Raw genomic sequence first — 19,472 nt, forward strand, 5'->3', positions numbered from 1 at the left:
CTAACAAATAAGCAACATCAGATATGGGTTCACTCTTGGTTTTGTGATCTGAACAGTGATGAATGCAGATGTTTTCTAGCATTAAAGGAAGCAGTCCCAACTGGAATTGTTTTATGCAGCTATTGCCTTTTTCTTTTTAACCATAACTGATCTCTTGATTATTTAAATCAGAGGAGGCGACCTATTGCCAGATGACAATATTTGGCCTCATCACAACCTATTTCCATCTGTGAGGCAAACTGCAGCTATTTCCACACTCAATTCCCATCATGTAAAATATATGCAAAATTTTAGTCTCCTTCCTTAAATGGCATCACTGGAAGCACCCTGAGAAGCTAAAAATATTTTTAAAAACATATCTCCACCATAAATATTTCCTGCCCTTGCTTTAAACTCTAGAGCAAGATGATTGACTACTCTAGAATGAAACTCCAGACTATTTTCTTATATAGTTTTCCTGTAATGCCTATAGAAGTATGATTTTAAAATTTTTTAGTTTGCAACTGATGAACTGTGCAATGTTCATAACTAATATTTGTGTGAAAATGCTATATATAATGTACTGATTATGGACCAAATTTCTAATAGAGAGCAAAGAATGGTTTCATGTATCATTACTTTCAAAGTCTAATTCTTTATATTAAAGAGCAATAAGCATGCATTAAGCTGACTAATACTACTACAGTCACAACAAATAAAAGTATGAAGTATTCATTATTATAAGCTTAGTATAAACAAAAGAGGGCATACTCTGTAAGATGTGTTTTATTATTATAAGTGAAGTAGCACAGAAGAAGAATCTTCTTTCAAAATCCAACACAATATTATGCTACTGCTAAATTTATACAATTGCCCTCTAAAAGAAGCATATCGAAAGAATGCAATAAAATTATCAATTTTTCTCAATATTGGCACACAATACATTATCAAGGAGAAATTCCAGAGGGAAACTGAAGGCATTTGATGTTATAATTTGTTTCCTTCTATAAGTAGCATTGTGAAATACTGAAATATTTGGCCTTTACTTCCATTCCCTTTGTGAGCAGACTTATATGCATCTATCTCCCCCTAGTGAGTATCATATTCCAATAATGTCTTTCTTTTAGATTTTATTTGCCTTAAAACCACAGAAACATTATTTAAAAAACATTATTAAAAGCCAAAAGATCCAAATTATGGAACTGAAACAATAGAATAAATATTTCATGTCCTCTCTAATCTGTGCAGAGTATACTTGCGTATTTATGTGCACATACAATAAAATACAACTTAAAGAGGATTATTATATATTTTTAGAGAATTATATATGCAATCTGTATAGAATTTTATTTTCAGGCCATATTTTTATAAAGCAGGATAATGAAGATTGGTGGGAGAGGTGTACAAAACTTAAATGTCCTCTTTTAGCCTGATTGAACAGATCTTACTTTCTCGGCTTCTTTCTCGGCTTTTGATTAGTGGACGTTGCTCCCTGCGATGTCTCTCTAATTCCTGTTCTTGCCTCTGCTGTTCAAGTTTCTGTTCTTTTTCAAGAAGTTCCTGTTGATGCTTAATGGCTAAGAGTTCCTTTTGTAACTTGTAAAAAAGACAAAGTCATGAGAAAGTGCAATTTGTATGGTAGCATAATAAGGACTTCACAACTGTGTGAATATAAAAAAATAGAATTCACAAGCTAGAATAGCTACAGCTACAATTCTGGAGGTTGAGCCATTCATTTGGAGAAATCTGTGCTATAATATTTAAAATGTTAGAAAATACAATTTTATTCTACTCCATTTTGACATTGATTTGTAAATATTTTCATTAAAAGATCACATGAAATAAGTGCAAGGTTTTTGAACACACTATTCTAATTTCTGCTTTCCTTTTTGCAATAAATGTATCTATTCTATTTTTATAGATTAATCTATTTCTGAATTATAAAGGTCATGAAATACAAAAACCAAATAATTATCATGTTCTAATTAATTGGAAAGTGTGAACTTTACAAATGTGAATGAAACTATTTATAATAAATTAAATAAATGTTCTGTTCTAGATAAAATAATTCCTCTGAAAGTAAAGAAACTAAGTTATCAATAATTAAGTTTACTCCATCTGAACTAAAACAATATGGATTACTACTAGATGGCAGCAAAGAATTACTCTGTTCTTGAATTTGTTTGGTACCATCTAGTGGTCATTTAGAAATCATAATTTCCTAATGATACCTAATTCGTTCCATTTATTTCAAGAAAAAATATGGATAGATATTCTTGTTTATGCTCAATTGTTTAACAAATTTTAGAATGCTATTTTTATATAAAGGATATCAATCTTAACTAAAACTAAATTCAGACAGTTGACAGCCAAAATTTTCTTTTTTATTAAGGTTCTGATTGAATCTCTTAAAAATTGAATTACTCTTAAAAATATTTATTGTATAGTGCTTTCCTAGTAGGTTAGTTTTCAAACAACTGGACCTTTAACATTTGCTGTTTTTTTCTCATTTGCTATATTGCCAATTGAATTTGTTCATTACATTCTAAGCAAAGGAGATTTTTCATATCTAAAATTAACTGATACGTTATGAGAGGCAAATATGCTCTCAAATTTGCTGACTTTACTTAGTCTTCCAATAGCTTGTTTCTCTGTAATTGCAAATAGCTACTCTTACATGTATATCTGCATCAAGTGAGAGTCAGATAGACATGGCAGAGCGAAGGACTAATATAAACTTTCATCACATACTGTACCATGTTGATATACAAGAGAAATAACTCAGTCACTGCTATTCAATGTCTACAGTAACCAACCCTTCCTCCTCCAGATTCACTTTGAAGGGGAAGAAAATCTGCTACCTTTATGTGCTCTTGAATCTGTGCTTGGTGCTGTCGTGTCAGGTTCTCATGCTGTTTCTGAAATTCTGCTATCAAAAGCTGTTTCTGAATCTGCTGCTGATGTTGAATCAGGATTAATTCCTGTTGTAATTGCTTTTCCTGCATCAAGGGATCCATCATGGGTGCCATCATCCTGATATCGGTTCGCAAATCTAATGGTCTGACTTGTTCTAATCCAAGAGGATTTTCTGATTTCACATCCACTAATACAAGAGATAAAAAAAGTTGGGCAGTAGATTTAAATTTTATGCATATATGAAATGAAGATTTTGCTTCCTCTCTACTAAATAGTGTTGTCTTCTGTGGCCTCTTGATAAGACTGTAAGACTGGAGAATACCATCAATAGAGCCTTTTAACTTTCCAAAGTAAATTTTGATACTATTATTATCACAGATTTTAGTAAAACCCAAAAGCTTTTCTGCTTTTGTTAAACTAATTTAAAATTAATGTGCTATGGATAGAAAAAAATTAACTGCTGATGATTTTAAGTGGTTCTTATAACTCATGTCATTTGATGCTTGCTATCATAAATTAAATACTTTTCATAATGTCAGGCAAACCAGATTTCAATGTCAAATATATTAAGGGGGAGAGAATAACTTATATGTGAGCCACATTTTGTTCTATAGTCTGAATCTTCTGATTAAAAAAATTATAGGTTTTTCCTTTTAAATTTAGGGTAGCTTATTAAAGAAAATACAGTATTAAATATGAAAGTATTCACCTTCACTCCATGGAAGTGGTTTCATTTATTTTATATGATATTCTCCTTGTGCATTATATTTTTGTTTGCAATATCCTTTATGAAAGATTAAGTTAAATATCCACTGATAATTGATTAAATAATAAATATAAGAAAAAAAAGAGTATTGGACAATTTAGGAATAATTCTTATGTTTTTGTGTACTGTTTTGTGTACTAATTTTTTAAATACTATGGGTAATTATCAAACTACAAGAGGCAAAGCTATTTATATATGGTACAGAACATGCTTTATAAATACAGTACTGTGCTTGTAAAGTCTCTTAAGCTGTGGGCATTCACAAAGCATGCTCAACAAATCTCCAATGACATTCATAGGAATGTAACTGTTCTTCTTATTAGAGATGGCCATGATCTCTGGATATAGGTATTAGCAGTATCCTCCTATAATTGTATCTTTGGGATTACCAATTACTGCTTAGTAGGATGGCCATATATTGATTACACTTTGCACTTTATAGCAAAATATAACAATAATATTATATAAAATATGCAGCTATTGTTACATTGTAACTTTAGTGACATTTCTAGCTTTTTATGATATTGGTTTGATATCTATGAACATATTTGTATATAATACTTTTATTCAAATATATGAATTAAAGTTCTATGTAAAGATTTTAATGGATGGAGAGGAACAGTCTCATGAGACTACCCATGGTGCAAAACAGATTAGTTTACATTTTATCCAGAAGAGGGCACTATATACAAATATATCAAAGAGGTATTCAGACAAAAATGTACTACAGATTTGCCTCATTTCCTGATATGTGTATCAGAAAACATGTATTTGGACCAACATGCAGTTTGGGTTTTAAGACAACATTCCCGTATTTGTTCATTTTTCAGCTTTCCCTTAGTTTAAAGAAATAAGAATGGATCACAAAATGGAATTGCATAGCTATATCTTCTGATTTTTTTTAAAAAAAACATATGTGCAGCAACAATGTGAGCTTATTATTATTATTTGCATATCTTTCATGCATGATATATTAATGATGATATATTGGAAATATAAATAGATATGAATCATGGAAGATGGTAAACATCTCACTATTTCCTAACAACAGATATAAAATATGGTGGCTTTTATTACCATTAGTATTATTTCTTTTCTGAAAGTGCAATTGTAAAGCTCAATGCAGTTTATTTTCCCAGGAAACTATATTTGCTTCAATCATAATATACAATCTTTGGCTTTTGTTTTACAATTTATCACAGAATTGCAAATCTTTAAGTTACAAGAACTACCCTCAATTATAAATAATTGTTCCAGATCAAAAGAAAAGCAGGTAGCATAATTCCAATTCTGCTATTCAATTTCTACTGCAGCAAGCTACATTCTATTTCTCCAGCCTAAATATAGCAGCATTTATACAAGAAATCAATAGTACTTAGAGTGAAGAGAGCAAAAGGCATGAATATTTCATCCAAGTCACACAGAAACAGCAATCAGTAAAATGACAGCTCAGTGAAAGATGACTTTGCCAACTTTCTATATAACTTTTTGTTCTTTGGACAATAGTTTATTCCCTTTAAGTCATAGCCTTATCATAGACAATCTTCTATTTTTAGCATTAACTGCAATTTAGGTGGCAGAGGCTTGTTATGTTTATAGCAGAGCAATGGATTTTCTAATGTCTTTCCTGCCAAATAATATACCTCACCAGAAACAATAAGAGTTACTAGAACTGAGCAAAAATTGTGATCCCTTGAGATTGTCTACAGTGACAGAGTGCAAAATGTTCCTCATATAAAAAACAGAAAAATATAATCACATCTCTAGGAGAGTAAATACAATGAAAATATGTAAAAAGGAAAGTACATGCAACACAGAATATTACAAGGAAAACTCAGCTACAAAAATACTCTGTCACACAAAACACATATATACAGTGGCCACATGCTACATATTCTTAAGATAAAAAAAAATGCTAAACTATCAAATGTCTTGATGATTGTCCAACTATTTTGGCGATGATCCAGTGCAAGATATTGGATAGTACCACTTTTAATAGTAATAAGTAGTAATCATTGCAGCAATATAAGCATATTCACATCAAAGCCTTCTTCTCCAGCTTATTTTACAACCTCTTGGGATGCAGTAATTTATTTTTCTCATACTAAGACCTATTTTATTTAAAACCATGGTTTAAAGAAGACACTTTAAGATATTCTAGATACTCACATGCTAAGCCAATCTCAAACAAACCAAATGTAACTAAATATGCTGCACAAAGCTATGCAAATGCTTCTAAATATATTTTTTGCAATGAATGAAAACATGTATATGTATTTTCTGAATTATTAATCTACCATTTTATTTTGAAGTCCCACATGAAATTAAAATTTAATTTTAAAGTCTCACATAGATCTATAGGATAGAGAAGCATGTATGCAAATATGTTCCATTTTTCACAGAAATACTGATAATATTTCTGGCATCAATGATATAATTAAGTAACAATTCATAAACTGGCCATCAGCCAATTGAGTGATTTTTCAGGACAATGTTTTCCTATCCATTGGGACAGTGTCAAAGATTCTGATACATCCATGAAAAGTTGCATGGGTATGGGTTACCTGTCACTAAAGTTATAGCAACATGGTGTATATTGCCTCAAAGCCCTTAGCCTGTATCCAAATCCAGACAACAATAGCTACCCAGACTTTGCTTCAACTAATAAGTAAAAGTAGCCCAGCACGTCTCTTGGTAATTGATTCCATTATCAAACAGTTGTAATATTTACCTGGAACTGCCTTTCTCATTTCAGAGCTAAAGAAAAAAAACACAGTTAACTTGTTGGAGTTAATCATATGACTTTATTTTTGTGTTGCTCAGACCTCAATTCAGATATTATATCTGATTCTGTCAGGTTAAGAAGGTTTCAAACAACCTGGATTAAGTTCAGGACCATGAGGCTTATAAAAGTAGAAACTAAGTATTATGATCAAAAAGTGAAGCAACTGAAAATATTTAACTCCTGAGGGGGGGGGGAAACGACAATCATTTGGCCAGTCATTTTGTGAATAAAAATAATTGTATTTGTTCTGTGTTGGAAGCTAGATGGGCAGGAACTGTGGAGATGACAGATGGCAAATGACTCTGCCTGATTTCCTGACTGGTGCGATTCACAGTATGCCTGTTCTGTTGCATGTAATGGGGAGGATAGACATAATTGAGGAGGGAAGGAGTGGTCCCTCAAATAATCTATGCTAAGGAAAGGCCTTACAAATCATTAACAGAACCTTGATTTAACCCAGGAAGCATATGGGTACCAATGCAGTTTACAGAGCAGAGAAAGAATCTTCACTGGTGAAGGAAAATTCTGTACATAACTATCCTTTGCTGAATTCTGGACCTATAGCTCCCACAAAGGTTTCTCCACAGTGCTTTTATCCTTATGTTGTAGTAAAGCTTTGGGGAATTGGGGGTGGCAGTTCATTATTTAGTTCTTTATTATTGTATTTCCTTTAAATATTTACAGTATATATGTAGCAGAAATAAAAATAAAATAAACATAATCAATTATATGAGACTTTGATAGGAAAAGCTTTTATTTCCCAAGAGCCCAAAAGGCAAGCACAGATAACTATATACTTTTAAGTATACTAACTCTTAACAACCCTAGACTAAATCATAATTTCAAATACTTGTAAAGTTAACTTCTCATTATTAATTGGCAGAGGACTGAATGTATTGTGAAACAAAATTATAAAGTTATGACAAAACCACAATGTCAACAATACGCTAAATATATCTTAGTTTCTTTGTTAATTTTTTTAACAGAGTTTAATCCAGCAACAGAATAACTTTCTACAAACTAATAAAGTGATCCTCATATTTTTTTAAAAATGTTCTTTTCCTTAGGAAGAATCAGAATAGCTTTTATAAAACACGCTTCTGATGAGTGTAAAATAAAAATAGTCAGAAATAAATGTGGATTTAACTTTCAAATTTACTTGAGTACATTAAAAACTAAATTGCCATTCTTCTGCAAGCTAGTTGGTATTCAAAAACAAGTGTGTAAAAATGCCTCCTGCTGATGTGGATTTTTACAGCCACATCAGTGTCACATCCTGAGTTGTTTGGCTATTCCAATGAAAAACCACATATTATGGTAATATATGTGTAAATGTGTCCTCATTTTCAAGTTCTAAAATTATTTGCCAGCGATTAGTTCAGAATATTCAGTAAGTATTTCTCTCAATAGCCTAGTTAGTATACTTCACAGAGTAGGATCCTCTTTGAATGATGGCAATGTGGCTGCTTGCCTTTTCTCCTTCATGCACATAATGATGCATCTGAGAAAATAGCTCCAAATGGAAGTTTGTAGTTTACAGAATACAGTGTCAGTACCGGATGATTATCATAGGCACTTGAAATTCATATTTCCCATTCTCTATCAGATGATAGAGTACACGTTCAACATTAACTTCTCTCACATGCAAATAACAATATAGTATGTGTTCATGTGGATTTACAGGCGGCTGTTACGTATAAGCTGGGTTGACAAGATCAGAAATGAGGAGATGATAAGCCGCCTGGGAAAGCCAAGGGAAATCATCAAAACAATTAAAAATAGAAAATTAGAATATTTCGGACATGTGATGCGACACCCAGAAAAATACGGCATACTCCATTTAACCCTCCAGGGAAAGATTGAAGGCAAACGAGGTCCAGGCAGAAGAAGAACATCGTGGCTTCAAAATCTAAGGGATTGGTTTGGACAAAACTCAGCAGCACTTTTTCGTGCAGCTGCTTGATAAAAACAAGATCACCAATATGATCGCCAACGTCTGATAATGGATATGGCACAAGAAGAAGGTGTTCATCTAACTGTGAGATGGATCTTGGAGTCCTAGTGGACAATCACGTGAATATGAGCCAGCAGTGTGTTGCAGCTGCCAAAAAAAAAAAAAAAGCCAAGGCAGTCTTAGAATGCATTAACAGAGGTATGGAATCAAGCTCACGCAAAGTCTTAATACCTTTTTTTTTATTAAAAGTTTTACAAATTTAATACAATATAATCCAAACCCCTCCCACCCCTTCCCCCCCACTTCCCAGAGCTGATTACAGGGTAACAAATAAACAATAATCTAACAAACATTACCCGATTAAACCATCAATCAATCTATAACATACTTTAACTCCTTTTCAAAACAAATGTAACTACTTAAAAACAAAAATAATAATATAATTAAACCATAACACTAAAAATAATATAAATTCAACCATATTAAACTATTAATAATAATCTAAAATCTAAAATAAATTGTAAGCAAGATAATACTTTTCAGTCTCATATTTCTTTTGAATGTAATCAATCCATCTTCTCCAGACCGAAATATATTTTTCTTGTGAATGGTCCTTCAAATAGGCGGAGATTTTCACCATTTCTGCTAAATTAGACACTTTAAGTATCCATTCTTCCATAGTAGGCAAAGAATTTTTCTTCCAATATTGCCCCATCAATAATCTTGCAGCTATTATAAGATTCAGCATCAAATTAATTTCTTTAACATCAAAATCTACCATAATACCCAACAAAAATAATTGCGGAGTAAACTTTATCTTTCTCTTAAAAATCTTTTGAATATTCCACCAAATCCTAATACCTTTTATAATGCCGTGATAAGACCACACTTGGAATATTGCATTCAGTTTGGTCGCCACAATATAAAAAAGCTATTGAGACTCTATAAAGAGTTCAGAACAGAGCAACAAAGATTATTAGGGAAGTGGAATCTAAACATATGAAGGACAGTTTCAAGAACTGGGTATGTTTAGTTTAATGAAAAGAAGGGCTAGGGATCATATAATAGCAGTGTTCCAATATCTAAGAGGCTGCTGCAAAGAAGAAAGAAATAACTTATTTTCCAAAGCACCCGAAGGCAGGAGAAGAAACAATGGATGGAAACTAATCAAGGAGAGAATCAACCTAAAACTAAGGAGAAGTTTCCTGATAGAATAATTAATCAGTAGATTGTATTGCCTTCAGAAGTTGTGAATGTTCCAAAATTGGAAGTTTTTAAGAAAAGATCAGACAAATTTAAGAAGAGATCAGACAAAGCAGGGTCTCCTGCTTAAGCAGGAGGTTGGACTAGAAGACTTTCAAAGTCCCTTCCAAATCTGTTATTCTGTTATTCACACAATGCAATTTGGAGGCTGCCAGCTGAAAGAAGCAGCTTTAAAGAAAATAGAATAATTGATATGTGGTTTGTTTTGAATCATATTGAAGTATCAAATATAGTCCCAAATGGTTTGCTTTTAATAAGGTCATAACTTTATCATGTTATGTTATAATCTTTAATAATAACCTTATGTTATAACTTTTAATAATAAATTTATGTTATAAAGTATTATAACATTATAATACTCACATTACTTTTCACTATTTTTAACCCTGAAAAAGTGATATCTTAAAATCATCTATTTTATAGCTTTATCTATTTTATGTCTATTCAAGGTGGCTTACAACAATAGTCTTTATTTTGTGATAAATCTGTATATTTAAATGCACAATAATACAGCCAAATTTTGCATCTCAAATTGTATAATCAAATTGTTTTAAAAAGTGCCACTGGAAATCATGCAAGACTTTCATACAAGTTCCTAGGTGGTTTTGTTACTCAAAAATATTGAATAAAGGCAAAATAAAAGTTAAGGTAATGATTATAGTATATGCAAATGTTCATTTTGAACCTTAAATCGGTGATCCATAAATTAAAGATTTTGAAGCAATCTTACTTAAGTCTATACTGGGAACCTTGATAGCAGTGGGAGTGTTTTTGTATTTGCTGGAGGACAAGTGGGCTTCCTGTACAGTGGTAGGGCAACATGACAACTACTAGAATAGAGGGGCTAAGGCAGTGGTGGCGAACCTTTGGCACGTGTGCCAGAGGCGGCACTCAGAGCCCTCTCTGTGGGCATGTACGCCACGCCCCGGAGATGGCAACCGTCTCTCTTCAAGCAGCCGCCCGCTAACTCACTGAGGTCCCATGTGGCCAGATGCATCCCAGTATGGCTGGTTTCCCTCCCCCCGTCCCATCCCTCTGGCCTCGCATGCTCTCCTTTTCCCGGGCACGACCCACTGCATCACCTCCTCAGTTGTTGGCCAGTCGTTCAGCTCAAAGGCGGCTTCTCTGAACTCTGGCGGTGAGCTGAGGAGCCCCAGAGTGTGGCTGCTGACGGACACCATCGGCCCCCATGCGCTTGCTGGCTCTGTGTACAGGGGCCAATGGTATCAGGCAGAAGCCGCCCTGGGCCCTGCCTTGCCTTGCCCTGCGACAATGGCACCCCCGCCCTGCCATGTTTTGCCTCACCTCACCCCGTAGGATGAGCCTCCTACTCACATCCCCACCTGCCAGAGACCCCCTGGATCTCCCCCAGCCTTGGTCCCACAGGTGTCCTTCCCCATGAGCAACACTGAGGTGACCACGCCTACCTTGGCCACACCCACCCAGTCTGCCATGACCACCACAGCCACATCCATCCCATGGGCCATGCCTACCTGGCACCTGGTGATAAATAAGTGGGTTTTGGGTTGCAGTTTGGGCACTCGGTCTCTAAAAGGTTTGCCATCACTGGGCTAAGGGTTCATCCGGGCACTTCTTACATTTTTATGCATAAGTGAAGAAGTTATACATTATTCATGAAATTTTTGCCAAAATTCAACATTCTTATTATTTATTATGAAATATATATTGATATATATGAGAAAGTACTTCTTTGTGATATATATTCATCCAATTTTTAAATAATTGTATTAGCATATAAATATATAAGATGAAATGGAAAGACCAGTGAGAAGTCATAGAATGTCTAGAAATGCTAATGTTACTAATTAATGGGGTAAAGTAAAATTTGTAGATGATCAAGCATTGTGTCCATGAGCTAATAATACAATATGAGTAATGGCAATTGTTAGAAGTAATGGCAATTGTTAGAAAAAAGCACATCCTAAACATAATAATAAAGGGAACAAACATAAAACAAATATCAGAGCTCAAATATCTAGGAAAGACACTCACTGAAGATGGAAAAATGGACAAAGAGATTATCATACAATATAGTAAGGCTAACCAAGTATTAGGACAGCTAGTCCCACTCCTAGAACACGACAGTGCCAATCAGCACAAAAAATATCTCATACAAAGCATACAACAACCCTATGTTGCCAGTGTCAAACATGGACTTACAATAAAGCATAAGTGAAAGTTAGTTACCACAGAAATGAGATGTTTAAGGAAAGTTGCTGGATGGACCAGAAGGGATAAAATAAAAAATGGATCATAAGAGAAAGAAATGGAATAAAACCAATCTTAAAAAGACACTAAGTTAAATGGTTTTCTCATCTGGAGACGATGTCTTGGGATTCCATAACATATAAGGCATGTACAAAAAGAGGAAAAGGTCAAAGAACAAAGGCAGACTCAGAAGAAGATGGAGAAACAACATCAAAAATATATACACTAAAAAGCATCAAATAACAATGGTTGAGGCATTTTGCAAAAGTGCAAAAACCAGAACTTTGTATGTCTTTCAACACCTAAAGTGATAAAAGAGGAAGGAAGGCAGAGGAGGAGGAGGAGGAGGAGGAGGAGGAGGAGGAGGAGGAGGAGAAGTAAAATAATGGAATATAAATATAGTACTAATAAAAATAACCCTTCCTGGATATCTTTAAATAAATAAAAAGCTTTATATTAATGAATATAACTGTACTGTAATATATTTTTCCTAAATATATTAAATATTTCTTTTGCATTATTCATTCAAACAATACATATAGTAAAGGCATTTATTGATTTTAGTGTTACTTTTAATTGCAGTGTACATGATACGATACCAATGTGGCTTATATTTAACTTTCCTAAAAAGACAGAATCATAGATTTTTCAGTTACAAGCTAAAATGCTATAAGAGCTCTGAAAATAGCCTATAGTCTTAGAATATTATATAATATATAATATATTATTCCACAACGTCTAAAACAAAAATAAATTAGGATTCTGGGTACCTCTCAAGAGAAAGGTATAAGTCATCTTCAGCATAGGACCAGAACTGAAATCAGAACATCCATCACTAAGCAAGGCAGGCAGTCATCAAGTGAGTCACATATGATTTTACAATGTTTTTGCTGTGATTGTTTAGGGAATCACCAGGGTCATTAAGGAAACCAGCTTCCCCCATTGACCTTGCATGTTGGAGGTCATCTGGGAAGGTCACAAATGATAATCAGGTGACTGCTGGGATGCAGAGTTGTAAGTGTGAAGATTGGTGGTAAGTCACTTTTTCAGCATTGTCATATTTTTGAATATTTGTTAAATGAATCGTCATAAGTCAAGGACTACCTTATGCTACCCGTTTATGGATTACTGCCTTGTCGTGGCGAAGGGGCTTGTGTAACTCAATAAAGCTATAAGCTATGCCATGCAGGGCCACCCAAGAGGGACAGGTCATAGCAGGGAGTTCTGACAAAATGTGATCCACTGGAGAAGGAAATGGCAAACCACTCCAGTATCTTTGCCATGAAAACCCCATGGACAGTACTAAAAGGCAAAAAGATATGATGCTGGAAGATGAGCCCCTCAGGTCGGAAGGTGTCCAATATGCTACTGGGGAAGAGCAGAGGGCTAGTACGAGTAGCGCCAGAAAGAATGAAGCGACTGGGCCAAAGCTGAAAGGACGCTCAGCTGTGGATATATCTGGTGGTGAAAGGAAAGTCCGATGCTGTAAAGATTTTTTCTCCATAGGAACCTGGAATGTAAGATCCATGAATCAAGGCAAGCTAGACGTAGTCAAAAAAGAGATGACAAGACTGAACATCGACATCTTAGGAATCAGCGAACTAAAATGGACAGGAATGGGTGAATTTAACTCAGATGACCATCAGGTATACTACTGTGGGCAAGAATCCCTCAGAAGAAATGGAGTAGCCTTCATAGTCAATAAAAGAATAGGAAAAGCAATACTGGGATACAATCCCCCAAATGACAGAATGATCTCAATTCGAATCCAAGGCAAACCATTCAATATCACAATAGTCCAAATCTATGCCCCAACCACTGGTGCTGAAGAGGATGAAATTGACCGGTTCTATGAAGCCCTACAGCACCTTATAGAATTAACACCAAAAAATGATGTCCTTATCATCATGGGGGATTGGAATGCTAAGGTAGGAAGCCAAAAGATAACCGGAATAACAGGCAAGTTTGGCCTTGGAGTACAAAATGAAGCAGGGCACAGGCTGATAGAATTTTGTCAAGAGAATATGATGGTCATAACAAACACTCTTTTCCAACAACCCAAGAGACAGCTCTACACATGGACATCTAGCCCTGACTTTCTCATGATGTGCTCTGCATATAAGTTAAATAGGCAGGGTGACAGTACACAGCCTTGCCGGACTCCTTTTCCAATTTTGAACCAATCAGTGGTTCCGTGTCCAGTTCTCACTGTTGCTTCTTGACCCGCATATAGGTTTCTCAAGAGACAAATAAGATGGTCTGGTATTCCCATCTCTTTAAGAACTTGCCACAATTTGTTGTGATCCACACAATCAAAGGCTTTTGCATAGTCAATGAAGCAGAAGTAGATGTTTTTCTGGAACTCCCTAGCTTTCTCCATGATCCAGCGTATGTTGGCAATTTGATCTCTAGTTCCTCTGCCTCTTCGAAATCCTGCCTGTACTTCTGGTAGTTCTCGATCCACATACTGCTGGAGTCTAGCTTGTAGGATTTTAAGTATAACTTTACTAGCATGTGAAATGAGTGCAATGGTGCGATAGTTTGAACATTCTTTGGCATTGCCTTTCTTTGGAATTGGAATGTAAACTGACCTTTTCCAATCCTGTGGCCACTGTTGAGTTTTCCAAATTTGCTGGCAAATTGAGTGTAGCACTTTTACTGCATCGTCTTTTAAGATTTTGAATAGCTCAGCTGGAATACTGTCACCTCCACTAGCTTTGTTGTTGCTCAGATTTTCTAAGGCCCATTTCACTTCACATTCTAGGATGTCTGGTTCGAGGTCAGTGACCATCTCATTGTGGTTATCTGGGATGTTAAGCTCATTCTTGTATAGTTCTTCTGTGTAGTTTTGCCATCTCTTCTTAATCTCTTCTGCCTCTGTTAGGTCTCTGCCATTTTGGTCCTTTATCATGCCCATCTTTGCATGAAACGTTCCCTTCATATCTCCAATTTTCTTGAAGAGATCTCTGGTCATCCCTATTATGTTGTTTTCTTCTATTTCTTTGCACTGTTCATTTAAGAAGGCATTCTTATCTCTTCTAGCTACTCTCTGGAATTCTGCATTCAATTGGGTGTATCTTTCTCTTTCTCCTTTGCCTTTCACTTCCCTTCTTTCCTCAGCTATTTGCTTTGCAAAGCTTCCTCAGACAGCCATTTTGCTTTCTTGCATTTCTTTTTCTTTGGGATGGTTTTAGTTGCTACCTCCTGTACAATGTTGCGAACTTCCATCCATAGTTCTTCAGGCACTCTGTCTATCAGATCTAATTCCTTAAATCTATTTGTCACCTCTACTGTATATTCATCAGGAATATGATTTAGTTCATACCTGAGTGGCCTAGTGCTTTTCCCTACTTTTTTCAATTTAAGCCTAAATTTTGCAATGAGAAGCTCATGATCTGAGCCACAGTCAGCTCCTGGTCTTGTTTTTACTGACTGTATAGAGCTTCTCCATCTTTGGCTGCAGAGCACATAGTCAATCTGATTTCTATGTTGACCGTCTGGTGATGTCCATGTGTAGAGCCGTCTCTTGGGTTGTTGGAAAAGAGTGTTTGTTATGACCATCGTATTCTCTTGACAAAATTCTATTAGCCTGTGCCCTGCTTCATTTTGTACTCCAAGGCCAAACTTGCCTGTTATTCTGGTTATCTTTTGGCTTCCTACCTTAGCATTCCAATCCCCCATGATGATAAGGACATCATTTTTTGGTGTTAATTCTATAAGGTGCTGTAGGGCTTCATAGAACTGGTCAATTTCATCCTCTTCAGCACCAGTGGTTGGGGCATAGATTTGGACTATTGTGATATTGAATGGTTTGCCTTGGATTCGAATTGAGATCATTCTGTCATTTTGGGGGATTGTATCCCAGTATTGCTTTTCCTATTTTTTTATTGACTATGAAGGCTACTCCATTTCTTCTGAGCGATTCTTGCCCACAGTAATAAACCTGATGGTCATCTGAGTTAAATTCACCCATTCCTGTCCATTTTAGTTCGCTGATTCCTAAGATGTCGATGTTCAGTCTTGTCATCTCTTTTTTGACTACGTCTAGTTGCCTTGATTCATGGATCTTACATTCCAGGTTCCTATGGAGAAAAAATCTTTACAGCATCGGACTTTCCTTTCACCGCCAGATATATCCACAGTTGAGCGTCCTTTCAGCTTTGGCCCAGTCGCTTCATTCTTTCTGGCGCTACTAGTACTAGCCCTCTGCTCTTCCCCAGTAGCATATTGGACACCTTCCGACCTGAGGGGCTCATCTTCCAGCGTCATATCTTTTTGCCTTTTAGTACTGTCCATGGGGTTTTCATGGCAAAGATACTGGAGTGGTTTGCCATTTCCTTCTCCAGTGGATCACATTTTGTCAGAACTCTCTGTTATAACCTGTCCGTCTTGGGTGGCCCTGCACGGCATAGCTTATAGCTTCATTGAGTTACGCAAGCCCCTTCGCCACGACAAGGCAGTAATCTATAAAGGGGTGCAAATATATACACATACATATATACATATGCACGTATATTTTTTAAATAATTTAATAAAAGAATTGTATTTTTAAGCATAAGCTACTGAACACCAGTATAAGAAGAACAGACAGATTTAAATAATAAAAACTATTTATTATATATTTGTATTTCATATTTCCTATTCAAACCAACCATCTTCTTCAAAGAAGGCCTCTGGGTGGTATACAATTTAATCAATAAAATTAAGCATTACAAACAGAATAATTGAAAAACAAACATTTTTAAAATTATAAACAAACATATAACATTTCAAAAGATGGAAAATTCCAAGATGGGGAAGTTAGCAGTTGTTTATACAAGTAGTGGGTCTAATGGAGCCAAGTAGCTCATGGTTGTGTGGGCCCCATTTCACCATAAGGTTATACTGCTAAGTTTTGATTACTTTGTGGAGGCAAGAGATTGTGGGTTTTCCTCATCTTTGAAGGCAAGATGTTCCACAACACATAAGTAATGGCAGAAAAGGCCTTCTTCCTTGACCCAGTCAGTCGAAATTCTTTCACTAGTGGGGACTGAAGCATACCTTCCCTGCCTGAATGAGTAGGACAGGATGATATGATGGGGCAAAACCAATTTTGTAGGTAGCCTAGCCTTATGTCTTGTAGGACTTTACAGGTAATAATCAATATCTTCAATTGGACTAGGAACAAACTATAATCCAGTGCAATTCACAGAGCAGAGGTCTTATATGTGCCCTTCTTTTGGCACCCAGTACGGCTCACACAGTTGCATTCTGCACCAGATGAAACTTCCAGAAACATTTCAAGGGTAGTCCCATGTAAAGCACAATGCAGAAATTCCATAGAGAGATGACCAGGGCATGAATGAATGACAAGCTCTACCTGCATTGCTGCAACAGATACAGGATAAATAATCTATTAAATAATCAAAGTAGAATTCCAACTCTACATTTGTGACTAGAACTAAATCCCACTGAAGTGTATTAGATGTTCTTATTAGTCAATTCTAATATCTCTATATTAAAATATTTATTTATTTAATTTATTTATTTATTTATATGCCGCCCAATCCCAAAGGACTCAGGGCAGCGTACAAAATTAAAACAATCATAGAAAATAAAACAATAAAATAATTCAATCATACCGCAAGTCTGATCATGTCCCACCCCCCCCGGGGACATCAGCCCCAGGCCTGCTGGAACAGGAGAGTTTTAACGGCTTTCTTAAAGGCCGGCAGGGTGGGAGTTGTTCGAACTTCGGGGGGAAGTTGATTCCACCAGGTCGGAGCCACCACAGAAAAGGCCCTTCCCCGAGGGCCCGCCAGCCGACATTGTCTGGCCGACGGGACCTGAAGGAGGCCCAATCTATGGGACCTCACCAGTCTCTGGGAACTGTGCGGCAGTATGCGGTCCTGTAAGTAACCTGGCCCTATGCCATGAAGGGCTTTAAAGGTGATAACCAACACCTTGAATTGTGTCCGGAGACCCACAGGAAGCCAGTGCAGCTCGCGGAGGATAGATGACACGTGGGCGTACCTTGGCGCGCCCACAATCACTCTCGCGGCTGCATTCTGAACCAACTGCAGCCTCCGAACGCTCTTCAAGGGTAGCCCCATGTAGAGCGCATTACAGTAATCCAGTCTTGAGGTGACGAGGGCATGAGTGACTTTGAGTAAAGCCTCTCGGTCCAGATAAGACCGCAACTGGTGCACCAGGCGAACCTGGGCAAAGGTCCCCCTGGCCACAGCCGATAGATGTTGTTCCAAATTTAGCTGTGAGTCCAGGAGGACACCCAAGTTGCGTGTCTGTACTGAGGGAGGTAAATTTGCCCCCCCCCAGGACTAATAATGGACCATCCAGTTGACCTTTGGGAGGCAAGACCCAGAGCCACTCAGTCTTGTCAGGGTTGAGTCTAAGCCTGTTCACCCCCATCCAGACCCTCACATCTTCCAGGCACTGGCACATCACATCGACTGCTTCACTGAAAGGACACGGGGTGGAGATATATAATTGGGTATCATCCGCGTACTGATGATACCTCACCCCGTATCGCCGAATGATCTCACCCAGCGGTTTCATGTAGATGTTAAAAAGGAGGGGGGACAGGACCGAGCCCTGAGGCACCCCATGATCGAGGCGCCTAGGGGTCGATCTCCGTCCGCCCGCCAACACCGACTGCGACCTGTCAGAGAGGTAGGAGGAGAACCACCGCAATACGGTGCCGCCCACCCCCACCTCTCCGAGATGACGCAGAAGGATACCATGGTCGATGGTATCGAAAGCCACTGAGAGGTCAAGAAGCACCAGGATAGAGGAGTGACCCCTATCCCGGGCTCGCCAGAGGTCATCGGTCAGTGCGACAAAAGCAGTCTCAGTGCTGTAGCCGGGCCTGAAACCAGATTGAAAAGGGTCCAGATAATTGGTTTCATCCAAGGATTGCAAGAGTTGGGATGCCACCACCTTCTCTACAACCTTCCCCACAAAGGACGAAAGTTCTTCAAAACAGCTGGGTCCAGGGAAGGCTTCTTGAGGAGGGGCCTCACCACCGCTTCCTTTAAAGGTTGTGGGAAAGACCCCTCCATCAAGGAGGCATTGATTATTGCCTGGAGCCAGCCTCGTGTCACCTCCCTACTGGCAGAAACCAGCCAGGAGGGGCACGGGTCCAATAAACAGGTGGCGGCATTCATTGCCCTCACGGCCTTGTCCACTTCATCAGGGGTCACAGGCTCAAACTCGCTCCAGATAACATGACTAAGACCAGCCCCCGGCAACTCGGCTGGCACTGCCCAGTCGGAGTCCAGGTCTCTCTGAATCTGAGCGATTTTGTCCGAGAGAAACTGAACAAACTCCTCAGCTCTCCCCTGCAAGGGTTCCTCCGCCTCCTCCACTTTAAGAAGGGAGCAGGTCACCCTAAACAGGGCGGCCGGGCGAGATTCTGCGGACGCAATAAGTGCAGAAAAGTGAACACGCTTTGCCGACCTTATCGCCACTAAATAAGTCCTAAGATAGGCTCTTAATAGTGATCGGTCAGATTCAGAGTTACTGGCCCTCCAACGTCGCTCTAGACGTCTCTTGTGGCGCTTCATCTCCCGGAGCTACTCAGT

The 19,472-nt window shown here is 37.3% G+C and overlaps 1 protein-coding gene across 12 annotated transcripts in view; it reads right to left on the minus strand.

The window, feature by feature from the left end:
* The window catches only part of HDAC9 (histone deacetylase 9), a 347,135-nt gene that overhangs the window by 265,704 nt on the left and 61,959 nt on the right, over nucleotides 1-19,472 (minus strand). For all 12 annotated transcript variants that reach the window (XR_005555379.1, XM_039332526.1, XM_039332546.1 and 9 more), the window contains exons 2-3: nucleotides 2,841-3,082; nucleotides 1,428-1,575 (exon numbers count right to left, since the gene is read on the minus strand). Coding sequence is in view for 11 of the 12 variants with exons in the window: in XM_039332526.1 (XP_039188460.1) it covers nucleotides 1,428-1,575; nucleotides 2,841-3,082 (390 nt within the window). In the remaining variant the exon portion in view is untranslated. The remainder of the gene's footprint in view (nucleotides 1-1,427; nucleotides 1,576-2,840; nucleotides 3,083-19,472) is intronic.

This window comes from Crotalus tigris, unplaced genomic scaffold, assembly GCF_016545835.1.
Source record: "Crotalus tigris isolate CLP2741 ecotype Arizona unplaced genomic scaffold, ASM1654583v1 scf7180000017624.2573661763:2888555, whole genome shotgun sequence".
NCBI classification, from domain to species: Eukaryota; Metazoa; Chordata; class Lepidosauria; order Squamata; family Viperidae; genus Crotalus; species Crotalus tigris.